Source organism: Ambystoma mexicanum, chromosome 4p (assembly GCF_040938575.1).
Source record: "Ambystoma mexicanum isolate Mex_15411 chromosome 4p, UKY_AmexF1_1, whole genome shotgun sequence".
Classification (NCBI taxonomy): domain Eukaryota; kingdom Metazoa; phylum Chordata; class Amphibia; order Caudata; family Ambystomatidae; genus Ambystoma; species Ambystoma mexicanum.
In genome coordinates, this window is record NC_090927.1 from 543,913,270 (window position 1) to 543,938,767 (window position 25,498).

The 25,498-nt window shown below is 43.9% G+C and overlaps 1 protein-coding gene across 6 annotated transcripts in view; it reads left to right on the forward strand.

The window, feature by feature from the left end:
* Positions 1 to 25,498, forward strand: part of DLGAP2 (DLG associated protein 2) — a 2,662,056-nt gene that overhangs the window by 1,100,575 nt on the left and 1,535,983 nt on the right. For 2 of the 6 annotated variants that reach the window (XM_069606084.1, XM_069606088.1), the window contains exon 1: positions 16,719 to 16,866. The exons of 2 other annotated variants lie outside the window; for them this stretch is intronic. In XM_069606084.1, the coding sequence (XP_069462185.1) occupies positions 16,803 to 16,866 (64 nt within the window). In that variant the 5' untranslated portion in view covers positions 16,719 to 16,802. Of the gene's footprint in view, positions 1 to 16,716; positions 16,867 to 25,498 lie in introns of those variants that run through there. 2 more of the 6 variants (XM_069606085.1, XM_069606083.1) reach the window with 2 other exon arrangements.

The window sequence follows — 25,498 nt, forward strand, 5'->3', positions numbered from 1 at the left end:
GAAATGATCAATATCGCTGATGTAAGCGTTAAAGAGGGAGGAGGCCAGGACAAAACCCTGTTTTAGACCCATATGGGTCTCTGTGGGCATTGACACCATTCCCTTCCTGGTAAATCTGGCTTTGATCACAGTGCCGGTGTGCACAATTTCCAACAACTGCACCATTTTTAGGGGCTTTCCAAAAGCAAACAATTTGTTTCACAGGATTGTACGATTTACTTGATCAAAGGCTCTACTCATGTTTCATAAAGCCATGTACGTAGTGCTGATCGAGCCCTTCTTGACAGCCACAAAGAGGTGGGCCATAATGGTGGCGTTTAATGATGTGCCCATTGATAGATGGACGCCGACATGGATCCGTGAATCAATGCCCAGAAGGGAGAGCAATGTGTTTACATTTCTCAATGATAAGACTGTAAACATGTTGCTTGTAGTATCTATGAGAGCAATTGCCCTATAGTTGCTGAGGTCATTGGGGTCACATTTCTTGTATATTGGTATAATAATGGATTCAGCCCATGTCCAAGGAAGATGATGTTTGGCACAAATAGACCTAAACAGGACATCCAACAGGCCTACCCGAGTAAAGGAACAGTCTTAATCACTATGGGAGCAAGGCCATCTGGGCCTGGTGCCTTTGAGGCCTTGGACTTAGCAATAGCCCATAGAAGGTCATACTTGTCCCAAGGGTAACTTCCATGGACCATAAGACCAAGTAACTTGCTGTCTACCAGTACATCATTACCTGGAATAGAATACTTAATCCGATAGTAATCAGTCCAGGAGTCTACATTGATGGGACAAACCGAATATGACTTAACTGTGCCCCCTTAGCATTAATCAAAGCCCAGAGCTCAGAGGTATTGTTGTTTTTCAATTTATTTAGGATAGTTTGATTATCCTTGATGTACATCTGGGTTCTAAGTGTTTTAATATAGTTTGTATGGCCCTGTATGATCAACTTTCTTTTGGACCAAAAGAGTTTTAGGGGTAAATGTTGCCCTATGAAAGGTTTCCGCTGTTTTCTTTTGCGCTTTTTATCATCAGCCACCCTCACATAGTACACATGTGTTGGTTTATGAAACCCCACTGGCTTGCTCTTGAGGTTTAATTCTTTTAGACATTGATGGATTGTAAGGTTGAATTGATTTACAGAAAAAAGATCAGGTGGATCTTCTCCCAGTAAGTGGTCATTCGATATTAGATTTCTTAAGACTAATAAAAAGTCACAACATGTAGATATGTTCCATTTGACTGTTAGCACCATCCCTTTTTTAAAACAATACACCACACTGACACTTGTGTTTTTTTTGTGCATACAGTTTTAGACTTTTGACCACGCACACAAAAATATAGAAAGGGGTCTAATGTGGCTTCTTCTGCTGCCCACTTGGTAGGCATCTCATCTCATATAATACAATTAGACATGCAGTCATGCATATACGCAGCAAGTGCTTTTATTCCACAGAGCAATGACATGCAAGTAAGGCAAAAGTAGTAGCTCTAGTCCGTCTAGGTTGGCCCATTGTTTGACTGGAAGCCAAGGACCTTATTAGCTGCTAGGAGTCTTTCTGATGATAAGACATACATTGCTTACTTTGTTTAGAACCAGTTAGGATGGAGAAAAAAAGCCTGTCCTAGGTAGGTTTGAGTAGCACTTGGCTTAAGATTCAATGGGGGCCTCAGATGTTGCATAGATGAATTACATCACTCGGTCCAACAAGTTTGCAAAATGCTAGAAAACTGCACCACTTCAGGGGATTCACAGAGCTCTGTGAAGAAGCTGCCTTTGCTTCTCTTTATTTTGTGTCTCCTGGCAGCAGGTCAAAGACTGTTCTGAGGTGTCCAGACAAGCAGATCAATAGACCAGTGCAGGACAAATGGAGAGGGCCAGGACTCCGTCCACATGCTTGATGACAAAAATCAATACATAATTAGAAACACACACTCAGCAAACATTCACACACACAGGTGAACGTGTAGACAGCAACCTGAAATCTCATTCCGACCTCAGGCTCTGCCTTTGGATTTGAATGCAAGGATACATGTGTCACTTCACAGGGTTCTAAGAGCCTTGCGTACATCATTTTAGAAAAGCAGGGATTAAGAGGGGAAGCCACATCTCTGTGTAAGGATGTATGCGAGCATGCCCAGTGCCCAGTGCACAGACATCCTTAAAAATTATATATAAACTAGCTTAAGTACACGGCTTCGCCTGGGATGTTAATTCTCAGATTTATGTTCATATTCCACCAAAAAAGATGGACAAATATTGTTGTTTGCCCCAAAGGAAGAACGCAATACATATAGGTTTCACTAATTAATAGAACACCAAATTTTCATTCATCTCTGATTTAAATTCTTCCATGAATATCATATTTGTATGCTTACTCTGATTATTTGCAGTGTTGTTAGTTGTTAGCAGTGGTGGCCATTTTCGCTGCTAAACACACACTGTAAATAATCAGAGTAAGTATACAAATATGGAATTGATATGAGAATTTAATTCGGAGGTAAATAAAAATGTGGTCAATTAATTAGTAAAGTTAACATGTATCGAGTTTATTGCAAAACAAATCAATGAAAAGAAAGACACACTAAATCTCTTCTAAATAAAATTGAAAACAAAAGAAAATGCAATACCAGTTTGGCACAGAGAGCGCAATGATGAGCACTTTCTGCAAATGATCTATAGATGGTGAATATCATACAACGTAATGGTGAAATAACAAAAATGTATTATCTCAGGAACGGGATGGCCTATCAAGATAGAAATAGTTGCATTAATTCGGCCAGACTTAACTGTTCTTGTGGAGCTACATCCCCAAAAACAACCCCATATACAAACCCACAAACACTTTTGTTTTATATATATAAATAAATAGCTGGGGTACCTGGCGTTGCCTAGGTCCTGATCAAGTGGTGTCTCGTGTGCCCTGCAGGATTTTGCTCTTGTGTGGCAAGTCTTGCTACAATTTGCTCTGGTGGCTCATGTGCCCTGGAGGATGTTGCTATTGTCCTCATGTCAGCAAGTCTTGCCTCAGTTTGCTCTGCATCTCGTTTGGCCTGGAGAAAGTTGCTCTTGTCCTCTGGTCAGCAAGTCATGCTGCTTTTTGTTGTGTTTCAGAAGCTCTTGATATTGAATTTCGCTTTGCATCAGATGGAGCTTTTCCAAGTCATGTTAGTTTGTTGTGCGGCATGTTTCAGTCACTCAAAGGCTTCAGCACATTTGAGAAAAATGTCAAAGAAAGATTGATTGATTGTGTTCTCATCTTGTGAATGAATTTAAGTAAACTGTAACCTTGTCATTTCCCATATTTGGAGTGGTGTGATAAAAAGAAATGTCATTTTTTTCCACATTGTTTTTTTCGTATACGATTTTTGCCTCCAAACATAGACAACGATCTTGCCACAGACAAAAGATGAATCCATGCAACATTTGGTAGACGTGGGTTCAACGGTGTGGATTTGTATAGCCGCACAAACATACACACACGCATATATTCCGCTTTATATGTAAAGATATCTGGGATACAAAATGCATCCCTCGTTAGGATGTCTGTTTCTGTAGAAAACGTGGACCAGTAATTATAATGCTATCAACCTGCTCGCTCTCAGCTCTCATGAATTCAATAGAAAATATGCCCATTATTCTCTTTGCAATGACCCCAGGAGTTGCTTGCCACATTTATACCCTCGCATTATGCATGTATCTGCCAGACGTCAGTGCTGGAATCTCTCAGGGTGAAAGGAACATCAAAAGTGTAAATACATTCTGTACACTGGCCTAAAATGCCGCCCACACAAAATGTAACATATGAAAAAGTTGTCAGTTGAGCACCTGCCTCAAAAGCTATGAATGAGACATGCCTTCACATCGAGTGGTAGATGTGCTGCCCTATGGACGTGTGCATTTGCTTCACCTTTTCTAAAACTGCCCTGTCTGCTCTTTCTGTGCTGCCATTATTAGTGTTGGCGCACCTGACCTGAGTTTAGAAGGAGGGTAGGGTCCACCCCGGGGCATCGGGGTGCTCCATCTCCCGACTACTCCTGTGAAGACCCTGCACCCAGGGATGGATGCACATGTGCTGCCTTTGTTCCTACACCCCTTGTTTTGAATGAGCATTTCCTATTTTGCCACTGCTCTCTTGCTGTTATACAAAGGGTCTCATTATAAGGCTGGCGCTCCCGTAATGAAGGGGGCCGGTACGGGACCGGCCCCCTTCATTCCGGAAGCTCCGATTATGAGCTTCCCATCGCGGGACCCGGATCGCACGTCTGGTAAAACCAGGCATACTTTCCGGGTCCTGCGAGGGGAAAAGGGAGGCAATAACGGGCAGATGTAATCTGCCCGTTATTGCCTCCCTCCCCATTCCCATTTGAGCCCTATGGGGGCTCAAATGGAAATGGGGATGGGTTCCTGCAAGGAGGAATTACCGGGTCCTCCTATGTCGGAGTACCCGGTAAGTCCCCATTGCAGGAACCCGGTAATGGAGCCCGGAACGGAGGCAGGCATGGAGCTAATAGTTCCATGGTTACCTCCATTCTCGTAGTGAGGCCTAAAGGCTCTCATGGCCCCTTCTGTGGTACGAAAAACTCTCCCCTGCAAAGTAAAAGCATGGAGTTTGCGCATGAACCTACTTATAGGGCGATATGTCTGGTATAACCTAAAACTTCCATATAAGTAAATAAAACATTACTATTGATTTTTGCAGCAAATGGACAGAATTGAACTTCATATAATGTGCAACTTCACAAGAGTAATTGTAAATGCCAAATGTGTTGTGTTAACTCAAGCGAGATGTCCCAGGAAGATTGTAAGTGATAACCTCGACAATTTTGCTTTCAAAGATGGTTGACCTAATGCGGATTCTAATCACTCTACTCAACCCTACTTCTGCCCCTCTGGATTTCCCCACTTTCATTCTCCCCTTATCCATCCCAGTCCCTCTTTTACCTCTGCACCTTTGCTGATAACTCCCTGGGTGCATCCCCTGCATTCAGCACTCCATTGCTTCCCAATATACATGTGCAAACCTGACAAGTGTGCCCTGTACTTGCACTGCCGCTGATGAACTTGCCGAGGAGCAAACATAGCATCATTCTGCTCCTAGCGTGTTTGGTTTAATCGAATTGTGGAAGCAGTTTACGCAGATTTCCAGAAGCAATACTTCTAAAAATAGAGTATTAATGTGTAGGTCAGTGACATCATTCAAATGCGCAGTTTATTTCAGGAGTGATTGCTTTGGCCGAATGAAGGAATGCACATTATTCTTGATTAAAGATAATGATGAGCTCATTTTGCTTAGCCTTGCTATCTGGTTTGCCCTCAGGCAGGCAGCCCAAGAAAAACTGCTGAGGCACTGGAAGCCAGAAGCGTTTTCGAATGCTGATTAATTATGGATGTTTACTTGCACCCTGGGCGCTCTGCTGCTGAGTCACAAGACACGCAGTTAGCGCCAGTTTCAATACACGGGGCAATTGCTGGTTTCAATGTTTCCGACATGCATCAATGCGTGAGCATTGGCACACACTACTTACCTTCGCAGTGGCAGGTAGACACCAAAGAGCAAGCTTTCTTAGAATTGCATGCTTCGGTTGCAGATCTTCACATAAACCAGCCATATAATGAAAGGTCAAACTAAGTGAGATAGCTCCCTTGATTAATGCACCTGCAGCAGAGTTTCACACATAGGTTGGAATATCAGCAAGACCATTTAAGACTTTTCTCCTTTCAAGATGAAGGAGCTTGATAGTGTCATCTATATGTAAACAAGTTACCTTTGCAGTGTTTTTAGAGCAATACAGTGTGGAAGGTTACTCTTTAACACAATCTATACTGAGAGTTGCACGATAAACCAGCACTGTTAGCACTGTTGGAAAATGTTAATTACAAATTTGGCAAGAGGAGAGAGCCCTCCCAATCAGAACAAATACGATCAAATAAAATAATCTATGCGATGGGTTCCACTCACCGGGGTCCAAACATGTGCTAAACTAAAACACCTTGCCCCCCTTGGGGGCTAGACTAGATGCCCCAAAATGGCAGTCTAGTGAAGGGATAGCACATACCATGCTTAGTTGATCATATAAGCCTAGATAATAAAAAGAGTCATGCCTCAGTAACACCGTCTAGAATGGTTGCCCCAAAATGCCAGTCTAGCCAAATAATAACACTTAACATGATTCGTCTGTCACGGATGTGCTCTACAAAAGTCATGCCACAGTAAGAAATGGCTAGACAGTCTGTCCCAAAATATTAGTTTAACCACAAAATAACTGCAGTTTGATAAAAGAAAGTATAATTTTTTACTGGGTATCTGTTTTAGATGCACAGTAAAAAAATACGCTGTTGCCATGCTACGAAACTCCCCGGACAAACGCGCGCGCGCGTGAGCACACACATACACACACACACCCCACTTCCTGGTTCCTGCTCATGCAGTAGCCAGAGCACTGATAACGTGCTGCCCAGCTCTGTGTGTGCGAGGAGATGAAGGAGCACCCCTTCACACATACTAAGTACAGTGCCCCTGCCTGCATTTCCAATAGCCATGCAAGTCTGGGGAAGCAAAATGCCCCAGACTTACATGGCCCATTGCACATGTGCTGCTGTGGTAATAAATGTCAAGGGGAAACCGCGTTTCCTCTTGCCAGTTCAAGTCAGTCCAGGAGTGCTACCTCAACTGCAACAAGGAAGCTGATATCACCTGTGTTATCTGTGGTTACCATAAGCAGGTTATAGCCTTGCATGGTACTCTGCTGCCATAAAATGCGAAGTTTAGTCTCCAATGCTATTTGAAACCATGAATAACCACATGTGCCAGGTGTAGTTGATGGTTCTATGTGGTTTTACCGAAAGAAGTTACAGAGAGGTATTTTTTACTGAAAATGTATGACGAAAAAATACTGACATTTTATTTTTTATTTGGGGGGTCCCCCTCCCAGGCCCCCTGTTTCCCTATGTTTTTAATCCTGCCACAAACTCGCCCCCACCCATTTTAACCCCTTAGCCCCCATATATATTTAATTTAAAATTCAGTATTTTTTCAATGTTGATTCTTTTGTTAATAAATACCTGTTTTTTATTCTCGATAAAATCACTGGATACCTGCCTAGTAATGTTTGGTAGAGTCCTATGACCCAAATTGTCATACCAGCAATCACTAATTTAGTGACATAATCAAACACCCAGAAAACACCTCCACCAAACGCAGAACAATTGTTAAGGATAATGTGAGTAGTGGTCATCTCTAAGCCTGGCTAAACGTTCTCAAAAGTGATCAACATGCTGTTGCACATTTCTTAGAGAGATTTGCGCAGATTCGTTGGTTCCCACAGATTTGTCTTCCATCCCATATTTGCCTGAATCTCCTTTAAGAGCCATACAACTTCAAGGAAGTTCAGGAGAAATTCAAGCAGGTTTTGGGCTGATTCTTGAGAAAAAGCCATACACAAAATAACTAAAATGCATCAGGAAATGAGAGAAATGTTAGGGAATCAGATAGGTGAGGTGAGGCTGGTTGAGGGTGTGGGCAAGATGAAATTGATTCCTGTGCATCAGTGAATGTTAGCCAAGTAGGACAGCACATTGAAAACTGCAGTAAGATATCTCAGTAGATTAATGCACATACTGCACATCGCAGGTTTGAAACTAGATAATCAGAAACCAGTGTTTCTTCCTTCTGAAGTTGATCTAATTAGTGTAGTTGAAGTGGAGAATTGTAAATGTGCATGCCAGACTAGCAGAGTCAGTCACATATCAGGCATGCCTAGTTTACTTTTCATCATTTAGCAGCCAGCACATTGTGTATTATTGAGGTTTATCACATTGCAATGTAGAACTTCGTAGCAGACATGTACCTCTGAAAAGCCTGTAGGGCTGGGGAAGAGTCAGTGATACCTTGGGGCCATGAGGTTTCATTTGCTGAGGTTGCTTCCATGAGGACTACTGAGGTCATTCATTTCATATAATGGAGAGTCCATGGGTGAAGGTCAATGACCTTAGAAAAGCAAGTAGGGCTAAAGAAGAGCCTGCCAAATCTCAAGCATTGATGATGTAGACTCTGATATTACTTAAGGGAATACCATTTAGTCTGAAGGATTACAGCATTATGGCATCTGTACCAGAGAAGAAATGATAACATATATCTACATTAAAATGTCTATGGGTGCACAGAGCACGATGCATACCCCCAAACACCATTTGTGCTGCAGCACAGGCCCCGGAAATGTGCAGGTCACCTTTGTAAATACGGCGACCTACACATTTCTCAGAGTAATACAAATAAAATGTATCTTCTGCACAAGTTTATTTGCATTCATTTAGTGAAATTTGCACAGTGTGCTTTTTTTTTAATGAGTTGCAGCTGACCAGTGTTTGAAGCAGTCAATTAAGTAGTTTAGGCCAACATATCTTTATACTGTGTGGGTCTTGTCAACTGCAATCAAAGAGTTAATTTTGCGAGTCAGGCAAAGTATCTTGAAGTGTATGTCTTTGATTGGGATCCACAGTGGAGTTTACAATGACAGAGTAATTGTGTTTTGAGGTTTACGACCCAAGTTAAGTCTTGCAGCATTATTTTGGACCAAATGGCTTTTCAGAGTATTTTATTTGGCAGACGAAGAAGAGAGCGCTGCAGTAGTTGAGGTTTGAAAGAATGAACAGGTGACTAAATTCTATTTTGTGGTTCAGTTTCTGTAGGAGTTTTATTTTGTGGTTGAGTGGAGATGGGAGTATGCATGGAAGGACACAAAACTTAAGTGCAGTGTCAAGTAGAAAGACAAAGTTTTTTTTTTTTGTTGGCATCGGGAATGGATGGTAGTGTGGTGGGGCAAGGAGTGCTAAAAATTACAAATCCTCTTTTGTTGCTCATTGTTTGCTATCCACACTTGGGTCTCCAAAAATCAGTAATACGGAAGTCTTTCCTAGACATGCTCTGTTTTTACTTTAAATACCATGGGCCTCATTACACGGAAGGCGGTAATGGTTAACGGCCACCGTTAATGGTAACGGTGACCGTTAACCATTACCGCCTTACTACGAGGTCCCTTAGCGGGTTGGTACTTTAACGCCTGCTTTTTGCAGGCGTTAAAAACCAACCCGCTAAGGGACCTCGGAGCTAATTACGGCACCGCAAAATTGCGGTGCCGTAATTAGCGCCTTCCCCATTCCCATAGAGCCCTATGGGGCAGAAATGGGAATGGGGAAGGGCAATGGCGGAAGGGGGATTTACCGCCCCACCAACCTTGGAATGGGGCGGTAAATCCCCTTTCCGCCAAGGCGGTGCCGGTATTTAACCGGCATGAGCCATGGCGCTAATAGCGCCATGGCTCACCGCCTACCGTGTAATGAGGCCCCATGTGTGTGTTGTTAGCACAGTTATGAAATGTATTTGTCGATTTTTCAGTTTTATTGACTAGTGGGAACATATCTCCTTGAAAAGACAAAGAAATAGGATAGAACTTTGGTGGACAGAGCAGTTGAGTGGTAATGTCTGGGAACCCAAATGTATACATTTTGACTTGGGTGGTAATGAGGAGAATGGATTGTGCCAATTACACACAGGGGAACCTGTCATATAAAAGTTTGTGAAACCTGCCCAACATGCTATAGTAATGTAATCACAAAGAAATCAAGCAGGAAGAAATTAGAACAAGTATGTGCAGAATTCACACTCTTCTCGTGCCCCCCTGCAGAGTCAGAGACAGGAAAATGTCTAACTGTCCCTCATAGAAAATGACCCTTACCCTAGAATGGGGTGGGAAGCTGCCTATCTAAAACGTGGATGGAATAAGAAACAGCTTCTAAATGATGTAGAGAGGAAATGCATGCCTGACAATACAGAAGCCAATTAGAGAAAATGTACCAGGACAAAAGACAACTTAAAATGAAAAGATCAAAACTATTCGTCAAAGGACCAAGAAAAGGACCAATTAGGATTATTAACATCCAGAGGGTGGAAGTGGAAATCAAAGGAAACGTGTACGTTTAAGTTCGAAAGGATGGAGTGCACCCATTTAAGGGCAGCGTGACAAGGCTAGTGCTCTGGCCTTGTCAAGAGTGGGTGGAAACCCCTTTCAACCGAGGGTGGAAGGCCTACCAGAGAGAGACCCAGAGCCAGTCCTGCCCCTGAGAGGGATAGAGGCAGTTGAGAAGGCCCACATTTATGTGCCCACTCTAGTGCCAGCATGTGTCTGTGCAGTCCACCTTTTTCTCAGCCCATATCTACTCAACAAGATGCTGGCCAGTCTTTTCAATCTTTCCTAGAAATTCAACATCAATGCAAGAAATAAACAAGAAGCATCACTGGAAGAGTCTGTGTAGAGTTCCCCAAAGTAGCAGCAGGGAACCTCAACTTGACTGCTAACCAGCATTTCCCCCATATCACCCCAGGACCGTCTGACTGAGAGAAACTAAAAGAGAGAGAGGAACGTCTATGCATAGAAGCAAGAACAGCCCCGCGGTGCAGCCAGGTGATAGTGGCAAGCAGACAAAAGTGCAAAATGCTACCCTAGAACCAGAGGGACTTGTGGGGTAATCAAAACCTTTAAAGTAACAACTTAATGGCAGGACACCCCGTATGTGGCACTCTAACATGAGAAAAGACATTGGGGGTCATTACGAGGTTGGAGGTAATGGAAAAATGATGCCGGTAAGGGATTACTCGCACTGCATGCCGCTCCGGGCCATTCTGACTCAACAACCCGGTATTAGCACCACTGCTGATACTGTGCGCCCCGTGCTGGCATGAGCGCGGGCACGCGGCCCTTCTGTCTGCATTACCTGCATGGCGATAACAAGAGGACATCACAAGTCATGCAAATACCGGCATCATGAAGGTGGTAATAAGGGATACTGGGATGCCGGCAATACTGGCATCGCAAACCACCTGCAAACAGCAATGTGCAGTGTTCCCAACTGTCACAGGTGCATACAATCAGCACAAGTGGAGGCAATGGAGTCTGGCCCAGCACAAAAGGAGCACACCCACACACCACACCCTGTTCCACACCAAAATGATTCCACTTGTAGTAGCTTGCATTGCTACACTAGCAACAACAACAGGTACCACAGAGGAGACGCAGGCGGAGAAGGAGGGTGAGACAGGCCCAGCAAGCCTCACCAGTGCAGCCAGTGGTACCACGCATGAAGCCCCAATCCCTCACATCAGAACCAGTCCATTCAACCTACCCCCTGAGCAGATCCACACACTGTACCGTCTGGACTGGGACACCATCACCACCATTGTGGACATGATACACGACGACATTGTCAGCCTAATCGAAATACGCCGCCATCCGCCCTCTACTGAAGATAGTGTCTGTGCTCCACTTCCTGGCCACAGGCACCTACCAGCACACAATGGGGCACATGCATGGCATATCACAACCCTTATTTTCTCGCGTGCAGAACCAAGTGCTGGATGCCCTCCTGCAGCACTCAAGGAACTATATAACCCTACCATGGACTGCCCAGGAGATATTAGACACAAAAATTGGCTTCCATGCACTGGCAGGCATGCCAAATTTTATTGGTGCACTTGACTGCAACCATGTAGAATTGGTGGTCCTGCATGCCACGGAGGTGGTGTACCGCAATCTCAAGCTATATCACTCCATCAATGTACAGATGGTATGCGACTCCAGCAAGATAATCACACATTGTTGTGCCCGATTTCCAGGAACAACTCATGACTCAATGGTCCTGCGGAACTCCACGCTACCACGCTACATGGAGCGACATGCCGGACGACGTGCCTGGCTGCATGGTAAGTCGCATGACAGGCACATGACAGTGTAATGGGGGGAGATATGCACACACCACCATGGCAGCATTATTGTGGAGACAGCACAAAGTCACATCACAAAACGCTGTGCCCCAAAGCTTCACTAACTGAACATGACTAACAATTTCCATAGCAATGATGGAAGCTGCACACCAATACAGCATGCCTAACTTACAACCAGCCCACATCCTACAACATGTCCACCATCCATCATCAGACCTCACCCTCCGTAACACAACCCAGCAACATGCTGTGAGTATGCACAATGTAAATGTCTGCAGCAATTCACAACACAGGACAAGCATCCATGAGAGTGCACAAATCAATTCCACCAAGGGTATACACTGCTTGTCACAGGGTCACCAGCACAGTAGCGCTCCATTTCAGCCTGGAAATGATAAGCGCTGAATCACAAATAATGCTTCTGGCAACGCTGCCAGTAACAAAAATATACTAAGCACTACACATCACATAATGACAACAAACAAAGCGGAATACATCCACAGTGCATGCAGAACATCAAGGGAGTATACACCCTGTATCAACTGGAAGACGCAACCCACACCATAAGACCATAGCACAGCACACATTGTGGCAAGGTAAAATGTGTGCTTACAACCAGGGACATGTGCATGTGAACAACAGAAATCTGCAGGCATGATTGATAAGTACAGGTATCCATCAGGAATTGACTTACACATACCTTTTTTTGCACCCATGCAGGTGACAGTGGCTCCCTTGAAGACGTGGCTCCTCATCCCTGTCCGGAACCCACAGAACAGACACGAAGAGGACTAGAATTGTTCCCATACCCGTACCTGTGTGGTCATCGAGCAGAAATTTGGCCTATTGAAGGCACGTTTTTGCTGTCTTAGCCAGTCGGGTGGGGCACTCCTTTACAGGCATGAGAAGGTGGCCAAGATCATCATGGCATGTGTCATACTGCACAACATGTGCATCCAACGGAACGTGCCTCTGCCCCCTGACATTGAAAAGCAACCACCAGGTGCCGATGAAGAAGATGAAGAAGATGTGGTTGTACATCATCGTGGTGGCGATGCACAGGAGGGACATGCTGTGCACCAGTCAGTGATTGACCAATACTTCTAAGAGACTTGGGAGCTGAAGGTGCCATGAATGTGGGGCTGAGGGCATTGGTTGTGGGAGTACATGGACACTAAGCACTGTAAACCAATAAATGACACATACACAATAAGGAATGTCCAGGCTAGTATTTTCTCAGGTACAAAACAGGTGTATTTAACAGTAAGAAGTAACAAGTGCTCATACCCTCCACGCACACACACACCCTCCACTCTCCCCCCACAACTCCCCGACACACCCTCTCCCCTCCCCCACAACTCCCCCACAACTCCCCCACACACCCTCTCCCCCTCTGCCTCCCCCCACAACTTCCCTGCATACCCTCTTCCCGCTCCCCCTCACACCACAACTCCCCCACACACACTCTACCCCCTTCACCTCCCCCACAACTCCCCCACACATGGTGTGCAATCGAATGCTGTAGGTGTCTGCATCAATTGCCATATTCAGGCTGCCCCTGCTACTTTCGGCCACTTCCCGCCTCTGGTGACGGCATGTCTGAGTGCCACAAGGTGCGCGCAGACCTGCGCAGGGGGCTGGTCTGTGTAAAGCTCGAAGAGGAGCCCATGCCCGCTTGCTCTAGTCTCGGGTCCGGACGCTGTGCCTCCAAGGCATCGCACTTCAGCTACGGACCTGCCTCACTGCAGCCAACTCCTCGCAGATGCAAGTTGTGCTCGCCTCAATGCCCACTTTCATGGCCTCTGTGTTGTTCCGGCCCTCCTGACTTGTCAGGGCACCATCAGCTACACACTGTCTGACTAGCCTGTCAGCTCCTCCTGGTGCTGCTCCATCAGCTCCATCAGTGGCATTTGCTCCTCCCCATCCCGGACACCAGTGGAGGTGGATGATGCATGTGGCAAGGGTCCAATTCTGTGGCGCTCCAGATCCCTGACCCTGGCTCCCCTCCAAACTGTTCCTGTGTGCTGCCATAGTGGGTGCTGAATGGGGTGATCTGGGGTGATGGCGGGGGCTTGGTGTGCCAGGTAGGTCCGATGACATATCCTCCACAGGGACACACACCTGTCCTTGGCTCTGTACCTCGTCACTCTGGGGTGCCATGGCAGATGCCTCCCCGGCAGAGCTGTTGACATTATTCAGTTGAGACATTCAGGTTGCTTGCTATATGGGGGGATCATACAGGCATATATCAGGTTCACACATGTATGAGGTGGTGTATGCTGTGTGACATGCCTTTCTGTTGTGGACTGCGTGCAGTGTGACACATGCCGTTTCCATGTTTGTGGGGTGTGTCTCAGGTATGGCATTGGCATGCTGCATGCATGTGGATGTGTCAGTGCTGAGGACTGCATCTAGGCAGGGATGTGTCCATGTGTGTGTAATGGGCCATGCACTGCCTCATGGCATGGTCACATTGGCGGACTATCATCATACTTTGCGTTAGAGTGTTTTCTTAGGACACTCACCTCCATCTGTCGATGACGTGGCTCCATGTTCCATTTCGCCCACACCTTCGTTTGACTCAATGCCGATTGTGCTGGTGCAGGTTTCTTCCCAGTGGCTTAGTTTTATAGGAGAGTTAGAGCCGCCACCACTAGCCGGGCTCTGGCTCTGGTTGGCTGACAAGATGTTGTGCACTCTGAGGCGCAGGTTGTCCCAACGTTTTCGGACGTTCTTCACTGTGCGGGGGTGTTCCCAACCGCACTCACTTTCTGGGCTACTATCTCCCAAATCTCTTTTTTTTTTTTAAGCTGTGCTGCTCTTTTAAGGTCATTTGCAAAGACCACCTTTGCATGTTCAGCCAGAGTGTCAGCAAGCATTATCAGTTCATCCTCCGAGAACCGCTCCTTCCGCTGCCGGGATGCCCCTTTCTTTACTGCCTTTGGCATGTTGCTGGTGGAGGAGAATATGTTCTTGTGTCGGATTGAGGCTCCAGGTCCTGTGTATGGAGGATGGCAATGGATTGTGTTTTTCAAGATGGCCGCCGTGCCATTTCCCGTTCCGTCGCAATGACGTTACTTCCGGTTCTGCTATTAGCGGTGGCCGCTCATGTCGGACCCGTTAATGCCGGGCCCATTATTTAGAGGTGAACTGCGGCAGAAGGGCTTTCTGTGTTTTCCATGATGCCACTAAGGGGGTTTTTTGGGACTTTTGCGGCAAGCTGGTACTGTCGATACCGGCATACTGCTACGCGCATGTACGCCCACTCGTAATCGGCCGCTGTTAGCGGCATCATTGCTACACAGACACAGTATATCCTCCATGCCGGCAAAAACAGTTTTTACCGTGAATCTCATAATGACCCCCATTGTATTTTCTGGGCCACCATGGTCATTCCCTGGCAGACCTCTGCAATGAAAGTGGGTGGGGGTGTAGCACACTATCTCTAACTTCACATGACACATCACTGCCCTGAATGGGGAAGACAGGGCAAGATTAGCCCAGGAAAAAGGACCAGTCCCTGCAGGGAGGGAGGACTATGAGAGATAAACAGCAACCAGGAAATGTGGGTTACTCAGGTGGGGTCAGAGAAGGAGGAGGTTAATGACCAAGAGACTAGCAAGAGGGAAGAAGGAGTGGTGGAATGTAGATGCAATTTGTGAGGAAAGTGTTGTATTGGCGAGTGTGTGAAAGTGGTACTGTTGTGTGAATGTGCATGTTAGTCTGGTTAGAATGATTAGTGCAAGGAGTGAATGTTAAGTGGATGCACTGAGTGAAAGGAGGATGTTTCAATGGTTGACGGAGGGCCTAGTAGTGTGAAGTAGAGAGTAGTAGTGAAGAGGAAAGAATAGCAGAGGATGGAGTGGTAGTGGGGAGGAGGTAGTAGTAGTAGTGTGCATGCGGTAGTAATGGTGCTGAGTAAGAAGTAGTAGTGCCACAGAAGGAGGAGTAACATCAAAGGGTGGAGGTGAGGCCTAGAGGAGTTGAGAAACATTGAAGGGATAGACGATTGGAGGGAGGAGTGAGACCAATGGAATAGGGAGAAACAGTAGTATAGGGAGAGATGAGATACAGCATTATAGTGGAAGAACTAATTCCAAAAAGGCATCTCTAAGCCACCATTCCCCGATCCCAGTAGATCACTAATGACTGGATAGAATAGGGAAAGTTAGGAAGTCCCTGAGGGAATTAAGAAAGATAAGGCATTCTGCCTTTAGGGCCTGCCAACTAGCCAAGACAGAACTAAACATTAGGGGTCAACCATCTGTATATACTAACCTGGGGTAAGAAATGCCTGCATTAGGGAGGAGGTTCATCGTAAGACAAGAGCGAGAGGGATTGCCCTAGGGCCCATAAATATTTCAATAAAAACCTTTGATCTGTCACTTAGATTTGGAGTCAATATTGTGCTATTTATGACAGGTGTCCCTTTTGGGGCCTGGGGTTGTGTTAAATTGGCCACTATGAATTATATAATTTAAGGGGATGCAACCTTAATGTTAACCCCCTTGTGAATCTCCTGTTTACAATGCTCCCTTACCTGCGTTCAAGGTGCCATATGCTGCTGAAAGGGCTAAGAGTACCAAGATAGCCTGTGGATTGCATTCTATAGTGATCAGGCCTTCCTCCCTAATACACATTGGCTTTCTTCTGAAAAGACGGTACATTCAGCAAGGGAGGGTACATTTTCTATCTCCGAAATTCTTGTGGCAGAGGAGAATATATTCTATTGAAGCTGCTTTACCTGGTTAAAGACATATCCTTATTTATCAGCTAATTCTTGAGGTTTCATGTTCGTAGTCACCCGAGCAATGTTGCAAAGTTCTTTATTGATTGGAAAGAGTTTTCTGATTTGATTATGGGCCTCTGTTATATGAATTGGAAGTTATTTCCTTTTTCTTTCTTTTTCCTCAGTGGTACACTCTGATGTGGATTTTAAATGCTAATGCATTGGGGTGGGGATTGGATTTCCTGCATTTCTAATTGAGTTTCCTACATTCCCATTTCAACATGGCTAATTCCTTGCTGAATCACTTATTGGGTATTTTTTCCTGGGATTATGAAGTGCATGAAGGTAAGTGTAACCCATTTTCAAAATTGTTGCATGGCCTCCATTTTCAGAATGGTCCTCTCTTTCTTAATCAAGGCATGTTCCCTAGTAAGACAAGCATGACATATCTCCCAATTTCATAATCATGACTGAGGCTGCATGAACTTTCAGCCTGCTGAACTCATGAGTCTAACTGTTTCTTCGATTTGTCAGATTTGCAAGAAATTGAGAGTTCAGCTTGTGGGCTCGAGTTAGACAGGCCAATCAGAAATGCAGGGGGATTTGGCAAGCCTAAGATCTATAGGGAGCAATGGTGCTATCCAAAATCCCCAGTTCTTTTTCTGGTTCTCTGTGGGTTTTGCTTGGTACACTGCTATCAAATGTAATCTCCTACATCCATGCAATTCTGTGTGTTACTTTTCACTGCTACTAGTATGTTGTCTTGTCAAAAAAGAATTGACACTCTTAGGTTTAGCCAGTGATTGTCACTCCTGCACCCAACCAATTATTTGGTTTCCCTCTCACTGCTAATAGTATTATGTCTCATCACAAAAGAATTGCATAATCAATTCCTGTCGCTTAAAATAACCTTCTGCCTTTCTCTCGGCCTCCAAAACATAATGGCCCTCATTACGACCCTGGCGGAGGACCATGGTGCAATTTGCACCATGGTCCATGGCGCAGAGCTGCCAACTCCGCCATGGGGGTTGGCGGACTTACCGCCCCATTCCGACCTTGGCGGGGCGGTAAGTCCCCAATCCCCATTTACCCTTCCCCATTCCCATTTTTGCCCCATAGGGTATAATGGGAGTGGGGAAGGCGTTAATTACGCCACCGTAAATTACGGTGGCGTAATTAACAACAGGTCCCGTAGCGCCATGGATTTTTCCGCCCGGAAAAACCAGGCGAAAAAACCACCATGGCGCTACGGGAACTCGTAGTAAGGCGGAAAGGTACGCCATGCATTACGCTGGCGTAAAACCCTTTCCGCCAGGGTCGTAATGAGGGCCAATGTGTTTTCATTACTGGTAAAACGTTGGCAGTCCCGGTGAAAACTAATGAATCTAATCCATCTCCAAAAATATCTATGGCAATTTTTTCACCACTGCTCGTATTTTATCTAATCTCAAAAACTGGACACACTCAGTTCCAACCATTGAATGTTTATACTGCCTCAAAACAATTGTATGATTTTATTTTCATTTCTAATACTTGTCTTGTCACAAAAGGATGGTGCACTCAATTATAGATACTGAATTTAATCTCTTGCCTATAAACAATTCTAGTATTTTCGTTTTCTTGTTGCTAGTGTGTTATCTGAGGCTACCTTGTAAGCAAGAATAGATTTTCAATTATTAATCATGCTCTTCTTCATCACAATGATACTCCCAAGTGAGCATTGTTCATAAAAGGTTGAAATTCTCTGTTTAAATTGACATTATTGGAGATTAGCATATGTAAATCTGAAATCCATTTTCAAGAACATGATAGGCCTGATAACACCAACCACCAAACTGCAACATGTCTGTATTTCACTAGCAAATGCAATAAATTAGCTTTTGTTGATATGCATCTGGAACATTTGAAAGTAAGTAACACATGCTAATTTAAACATTCTTGGATAGAAAGTCATTTGAAGCTAGAATTCTTTGTTGAATATATATTCGGTCTACACCTATCTTGCTGTTAAGAATGCATGAGAGACTGTTTTGTTCAACCAATCCAGATTATAAACTGTTATGGTATGATCCTTTTTTGTCACTGAAATTCTAAACTTCCTTTGGTTAAACAGTGATTGGGTACTCTTACACTTGCAAGTCTACTTGAGGTGTATACTACCAATCTATAGCAATTTTACTGACCAGCGGGTTATTGATTACTGCATCTGTCAGGCCATAATCTTCCTGTAAGAAGATAAGTCCAGGTGATGGATTTCAGATTTGTCTTATTCGAGTCGTAATGAAGTGCAAGCTCCACACTGCTAAAGTTTGTTTTCTGGCCAGTAATGTGACACTTAAGTACAACCTGAGGCAGCATGTGCTTCCGTTGTGATTCAGTACAGTGTGTCTTCTCTGTAATCTAGGAGCCAAATTCTCAGAAGAGTAAGATACACATTGCAATCTTTCAAAATTGTAAAGCCAAGTGCTCATTTTACAGTATGGATTGTATGCTTTTCAAGGGCGAAGGGGCTTTTCAAATACCAGAATAATGAAAGTCTTCTATATTAGTTATTTTCTGATCTACAGAAGCATGTGCACTTATCATTATTAAATATGTATAGGATTGAAAAGGGTAGATTAATTTTAATCATGTTCAACAAGTTAGACTCTTGTGTTCCTTAAAATTGTTTACTTCTTTTCATGTTTTACAAGACTGTGTGAGGACATTTCTCTGGGTATTGGCATGCACGGGTACACAGCCTGAACTGTTTCCCATTTAAATGGTCATTTGATATATTATTTTTTATCATATGGATAGTTATCATGAAGCTTGAGGTGGACCAGCTAATACAATATAAACACAAAGCACCAAGTTCATTGGTCTGTTCTGGGAGAGTAAATCTTTGGATCAAACATTTTAAAAAGCATGTTATCTGAAAATATCAAAATCTTATAAACAGGCTTTACTACTTGTACACCTCTAACATATGTATGTATGTTTGAACATATGTATGTGTGCCATTTATGAATAGCAAACATAGCTGGGAAGTAGTGGACCACTGTACATAATGGACTCATGGAATATAATCAGTTGGGTTGGATAGGAGCAGCAAGGGAGAGAAAAACACCTTAGGGTTGAGGAGAGGGTTGAGTGCAGGGCACAGCAATTAGCATGATGCCCATTGAATTATAGGGTTTTAAATTAATTCCTGAAGAAGAGGATGGACAGAGAGATCTTTATCGGCATAGGTAACTTGTTCTAGACACAGCATGCTATGAAGAAGTGATGTGGTCCCCTGTCTGACCTTGCTGGTGGATTTGGAGTTTCACAAGGTGGTCAAGTGTAAACACAGGTCAGATGATTCTGGACCACGGGGTGTTTTGGGGAGGATCCTCTTGCTCCCTCAACATGCAACACCTGTAATGCAGGGGTTTTTTGAATTACCGCTGTAGATGTTCCTACACTTTTAAGGGAATTGTAGAAGGCCACTCCATGGAACCACCTGCAATGTTGGCTCTCCTACAAAGGTGCAGGAATACTATATAGAGTATGAGTGAGGGACCTTCATAAGAATGGGTAACTTCGGAGACAATCAGCCAGCCAATACACAAGGCCTCCATACTCGCACAGCTAAGGACAGATATGCTAAGGTGTCATGATCCTGACAGGTGGAGTCCAAATGCAAATCTCCATCCAAGCTAGCACACTTGCATCCTCGTTCACCAGAGAGAGGATGGAAGGCATGGCCAAATAGTTATAAAGGTCAGGTCTGCTACTATAAGGTTGCTCACTTTTGGAGGAAAAGGTAATGTGGGGAAGGCTGGCGAGGGGAACCAAAACAGCTGGAGAAGGATCAAGAGCAATTGCTAGAAACTGAAGACTGCAGGAAAACCCCAGGAGCCTAAGAAGAGCAGGACACATGAGGTTGAAGGAGACATTCAGATGTTTGGGTTAAGAAAGTGTCAGGAGTCTGCCGGACAATTTTCAGGGTGCCAAAGTGGGAGCTGGGACTCCTTTGAGTTGACCATTGCCTTTCTCCAGAAGAGAGATGACCAGGACTTGGACAACTGTTCTGAAACTTGGTTAAGGATTAAAGGCTTGGCTTTGAGGATGAGCACAAGCTTGTACCATGCTACATCAATCATGCCGGCAATATGTGTTTTGAATGAAAGGTCATCATCAATAATAAATCAAAAAGTGTTGGTACTCCTTGAAAGTTGAGGCATACATCCATTGTGCTTCATGCCACTCAGCCAACTCTGGACATGGGTATGCTTGGTAGGACTTCCTAGGAGAATAAACTCAGTCTTTGTTCAGTTGAGCTTCAGGTAGCCCTTGATATTCTGGCTTGCCTAAGGGCAGACAGTGCTTGAGTTGATGGATGTCAGTGATGCAATTGATATGTAGGTAAAGCTTCATGTTATTTGGCTATTGGTGCATCTTGATGTCTATGTTGGCATGGAATTCCCCAAGACATTTCATGTAGAGGTTAAATTTGACAGTGAAAGTGATGGAGCCTTGTGGAAGGATGTTGGCGGCTGGACGATGATGGGAACTGTTGGGGCCCATATGGATGGATTGGCTTCTGTTCGAGAGGTAGGGTGCAAACCACTGTAGCATCGTTCTCTTGAAGCCCATGGCGAGGATGTTGAGGAAGTTTTCAGAGTCAATGGTATTGAAGGCAACAATGAGGTCTAGTGGGACACATAAGCAGGAGTCCTTTTTGTTAGGGATGTGGATACAGTCATCAAATAATATGAAAGTTAGTGGTTTCTGTTATGCACTGTTGTGAGAAACTGGATTGGTAGTACTGCTGGAGTTTGTGGTGAGTGATCCTTTTGTACAACTGGAGGGCAACAGTCTTCTCAGTTCCTTTACTGAGGAAGTCTAGATTTGAGATTGTGCAGCAGCTGGCCAGGTCATCCTGCTTGAATGTAGGTTTCTTCAGCAAGGAAAGGACCTGCCCAATTTCTTTTGCTTCTGGGGAAGGTTCCATATGTCAGGGATGTATTGATGACATTGAGAAGTGTTGTGAGTGCTTCATCTGTGATGTCCATCACAGCATAGGGGGGAGAATGTTGTCTTTTAGGTGGTGGGTTTGACTGCTGCAAAAGGTTTGTTTTGATCTTCTGCATTAATTGCCCTGAACTCGGGCCATCTTAATATGGTGTGTGTTGGGACAGGTAAGAAATCAGTGGTATATTTGGAGCTGTAAATATGTTTCCTTATTTTGCCTTCCCTGTCCGTAGAGAGTTTGTTTTAATGTTTTGTTAGAGTATAAGCAAATGCTGCAGTTTCCAATGTGGCATTACACAACTGAGGATACATAGCACTAACATTTTTGGTATCATTGATTATCCAGACTTAATAGTCTTAATGTATTCCACAAATATGTTGATTTGTCAGAAAATGGAGACGCTAATTGCATTGCTTACAGTTTCCCAAACAAGGCATTATTAATAGCCTTTCCTGGTTTACAAGATACTGGAGGTTAGCCCTTTATTAGCTTATTGGCTAATGTCATATTTTATATTGGGTTTTGACTTATCAAATAAGCAATAACAATTGATCACATTATTAGTAAAGGATTGAAGGGTTGACTTTAGTGAGACAATTTAATCGAGCTGAGAAGTTACTACAAGTCAATTAATCAATACCTCAGTGGATTAATCACTGAACAATACATGTGATGTGTACCAGACTTTGAACCTCAGAATGATAACATTGCATGAGAACATAATGTACATAGATATTCTAGGTTTTGATAATGTGCTTTGATCAGTAAGGCAAGTGTGACATTTTCATTATGACTGACATGACTGTGATGTATACTGCAAGTGATCATTTAGAAATGTTAAATAGTTTCCCATTTTTAATAGTTTTTTTTGCCAAGAACCACTGCTCCTATTTTGTCTGTTAAACGGGTCTTCCTTTTGGGAAAGGGTCTTGCTCAGAATAAAACCAATGATCGGTTTCTTGTGTCTGCACCAAAGCAATGTTTGAACCCACAGAGAGAGAGAGGGAGACATAGAGTGAGACAATAAGAGGAACGAGACAGAGAGAGGAAGAGCGAGAGATAGAGAGAGCACAGAGAGAGATTGCACGCAAGAGAACTACATTGACAAACGCCAGGTATTGCTAGTTAGTATTAATTATGACTTCAGCATAGTCTTAAAATTACGTAACAACGAGCAAAGTTATTTTAGGCAGAATTTGTAAGCTTCAACTTATCATGCTGACAACTGTTTCAATTGTAAGTCCTTCACTGCTTATTTATTTGTAGTGTTTTTATTTTAATGTGTTTGATTGAACAAAAAACCGTCCCAAAGACCAGAAGAATGCTTTATAACATGATTTTGAGATTTTAAGCAATACATATAAAATGTAGAACAATTTTAAATTATGGAAAAAAGATACATGAAAGGGTCTTGCAAAGTCATTGAGACAAGACATGAATTCTAGAGCTGTGCAAAGACATGTATAAAAGCCTAATTGTATGTAGGAGAGTTCCTGACTCATGCAATATCCAGATAACCAGATACAAAACGTATTTGCTGCTAGTTGCTCTATTTCCTTAAGGAACACTAATCATCAGTTAGCAGTCCAGATGGAAAACAATGTCCTTATAGGCCAGATATCCAAGCTTAAATTTCAAAAAAACATTTTGCTTCCTCTGTCAGATTAGCATATCTACCGTAAGTATGGGTTACCCCCAATGCTTATACAGTGGAGTGGAAGCAGTCTTCAGGTACATAAGATTTGATTTGCTGCAGGGGAAAACGATGCTAAACTTTGTGATGTATCAAGGGAATGTGTCCCTTCTCCCCACGGGGGATCCTGCCCCTCTAAGGCTAGGGAGATGAGCCCACTCTGCAAGACCCTACTTAGGGGTAGAAGCAAGTGGGACCTCACCGGGAGAGACTCACCCTTAGGGGACAAGGACCCCTGTTCATGATAGGAACTCCCTAAACTATGTCACATGATGGCACATGGGACTATGTAATATCCAAAGTATTGTCAAGTCCTGAGACTAGGCTGAAGAGAAAGCTATTTTATGCCATCACCAGGAAGAACGCGAACATGTCTTTTTAAATAAAAATCTCAAATCTACTGGGACAAAGAGGCTGAAGAGAGTTTGCAGGCTGAACGAAGCTGATAGAGAGGGATGGATACACAGGCAAGGGAGGCCCCCTGGAATCATGAGTGCTGGAGGAGGCAGAGCTGGAGAGAGCTGCAGAGCCTGTGACATTCAGAAGTGTCTGAACACTGGAAACAAACGGTGGAAGCCCAGAATATGCAGAAAGTGAGAAGCAGAGGCGAGTGGAGCCCAAAGTGGAACGGTCGCGTGACTACGAGGACATCATTGAGGGCAGGCTGACACTGTATTGGTAAATGATCCAGTCTTCCATCAGAATATAAAGACGCAAAGACAGAGCGAGAGAACTACAATAAGAATATGCCAGCAGAAGAGAGTCGACAAAGAAACCCAGTGAAGCAGAAGGTTGCACGCCAGTACAGGCCACAGTAACGTTCCCCTGATAGACTAAAGGTAATAGGGAGAACCGGGAGGCCATGCAGGGCTTATTATGTAAGCACAGAGACGCATCTCAGTACATTGACAAAGTCGTAAAACTAAATCTGATGAACTTGAACAGTGTTTAAATAAGAAGAAGGATCCTGCATAATCCTGAGAGAGGGACCCATGGAACATGGGTCACACTATCCTAAAAAGAGGGAGAAACACCCAGCTACTCAAGAAACATTGATGGGAACGTAACAGAGCAAGAATACTATAAAGTGAAATGCAGAGAAGCCTCAGGAATAAAGGATATACAAGACAGAATATGCCAAGAACAGTTCAAGCCTATTTGTAAACAACATATAAGAAAAGACACGTTCCACAGTTACCCAGAATATATTAGGACGAATCAAAGGATTTAACTAAAGCCAAAGAAAGCAATCATTAAAGGGGAAAGGAAAGGCAAAAGTCTGCAAAGATAACTACAGGAACTGGTACAGAAAGTCACAAGAGAGTATTTGGAAATTGAATATTAACAAGAAACTCAAAAGATTAAAGAAGAGAAGTGCAAAAAAGCATCCATCAGGTGAAGGGAGTCATTTTCCTGAGCTTAGTTTGTCAGAATAGTGGGAGGGTCATTTAGGAATAGTTTTGGACAGCGGCCATAACCATTACCTTCCTTATCAAAGTCTTCTCGCTAGACTCAGGCCATATCCTGTAACACAATGTAACCCCCTTGCCCTTTCTCTAGACAACTCGATAAGTCCTGCTTCAGTCCCATTCTTATCCGAGATTTAACCTTCCCTCCTCTCCTCCATTTTCATTTCAAGTAGACCACAATATGTGGGCTCAAGGCACCCCACACGCTTTACGCTTTACCCAGGTTTCTATTTAGACTAGCGTGCACAACCAAAGTTAGTTATGAACGTTTTTGCACCTCATCTGCTCTTATTTTCATGCTTTGTCCCACATTATGATTTTGTTCATGTGTGTGTACCAACAGGATCATGCCAATAGGTTTTGCCTTCTGTTCTTTCATTTCCTACCATACTACTGCCTGTTTACTGAGACCTACTATTTTTAAGTGGCATGTGTGATTTTGTTCTAAGACATGGACCTGTGTGATATTTCCAACTGTGTTGCCTACTGATTCCTGATTCCCACACTGTATTTGTGCTCCCAATTGAGATTTGTTTCTGGGTTGTGTACTATTGTGATCCTGCCACTTGGTTTTGCCCTTTTATGATTTTGCCTACTGTAGTACTGTCTGCCTAATGTACTAATATCTAAAGTGTCCCACTAGACATGTGCATCTCCAGTGTGATTTCACTCCTTGGTTGCATACCATTGTGATCCTGCAACTGTGCTGTGCCCTTCTTCATTTGGGCTCCCCTTTGTGTATTTTTTCATGTGGCCCATTGTGATTTTGCTCCTAGGTTGTTGTTTCCGTTCCCTATTACAAAGTTTTGCATCCCT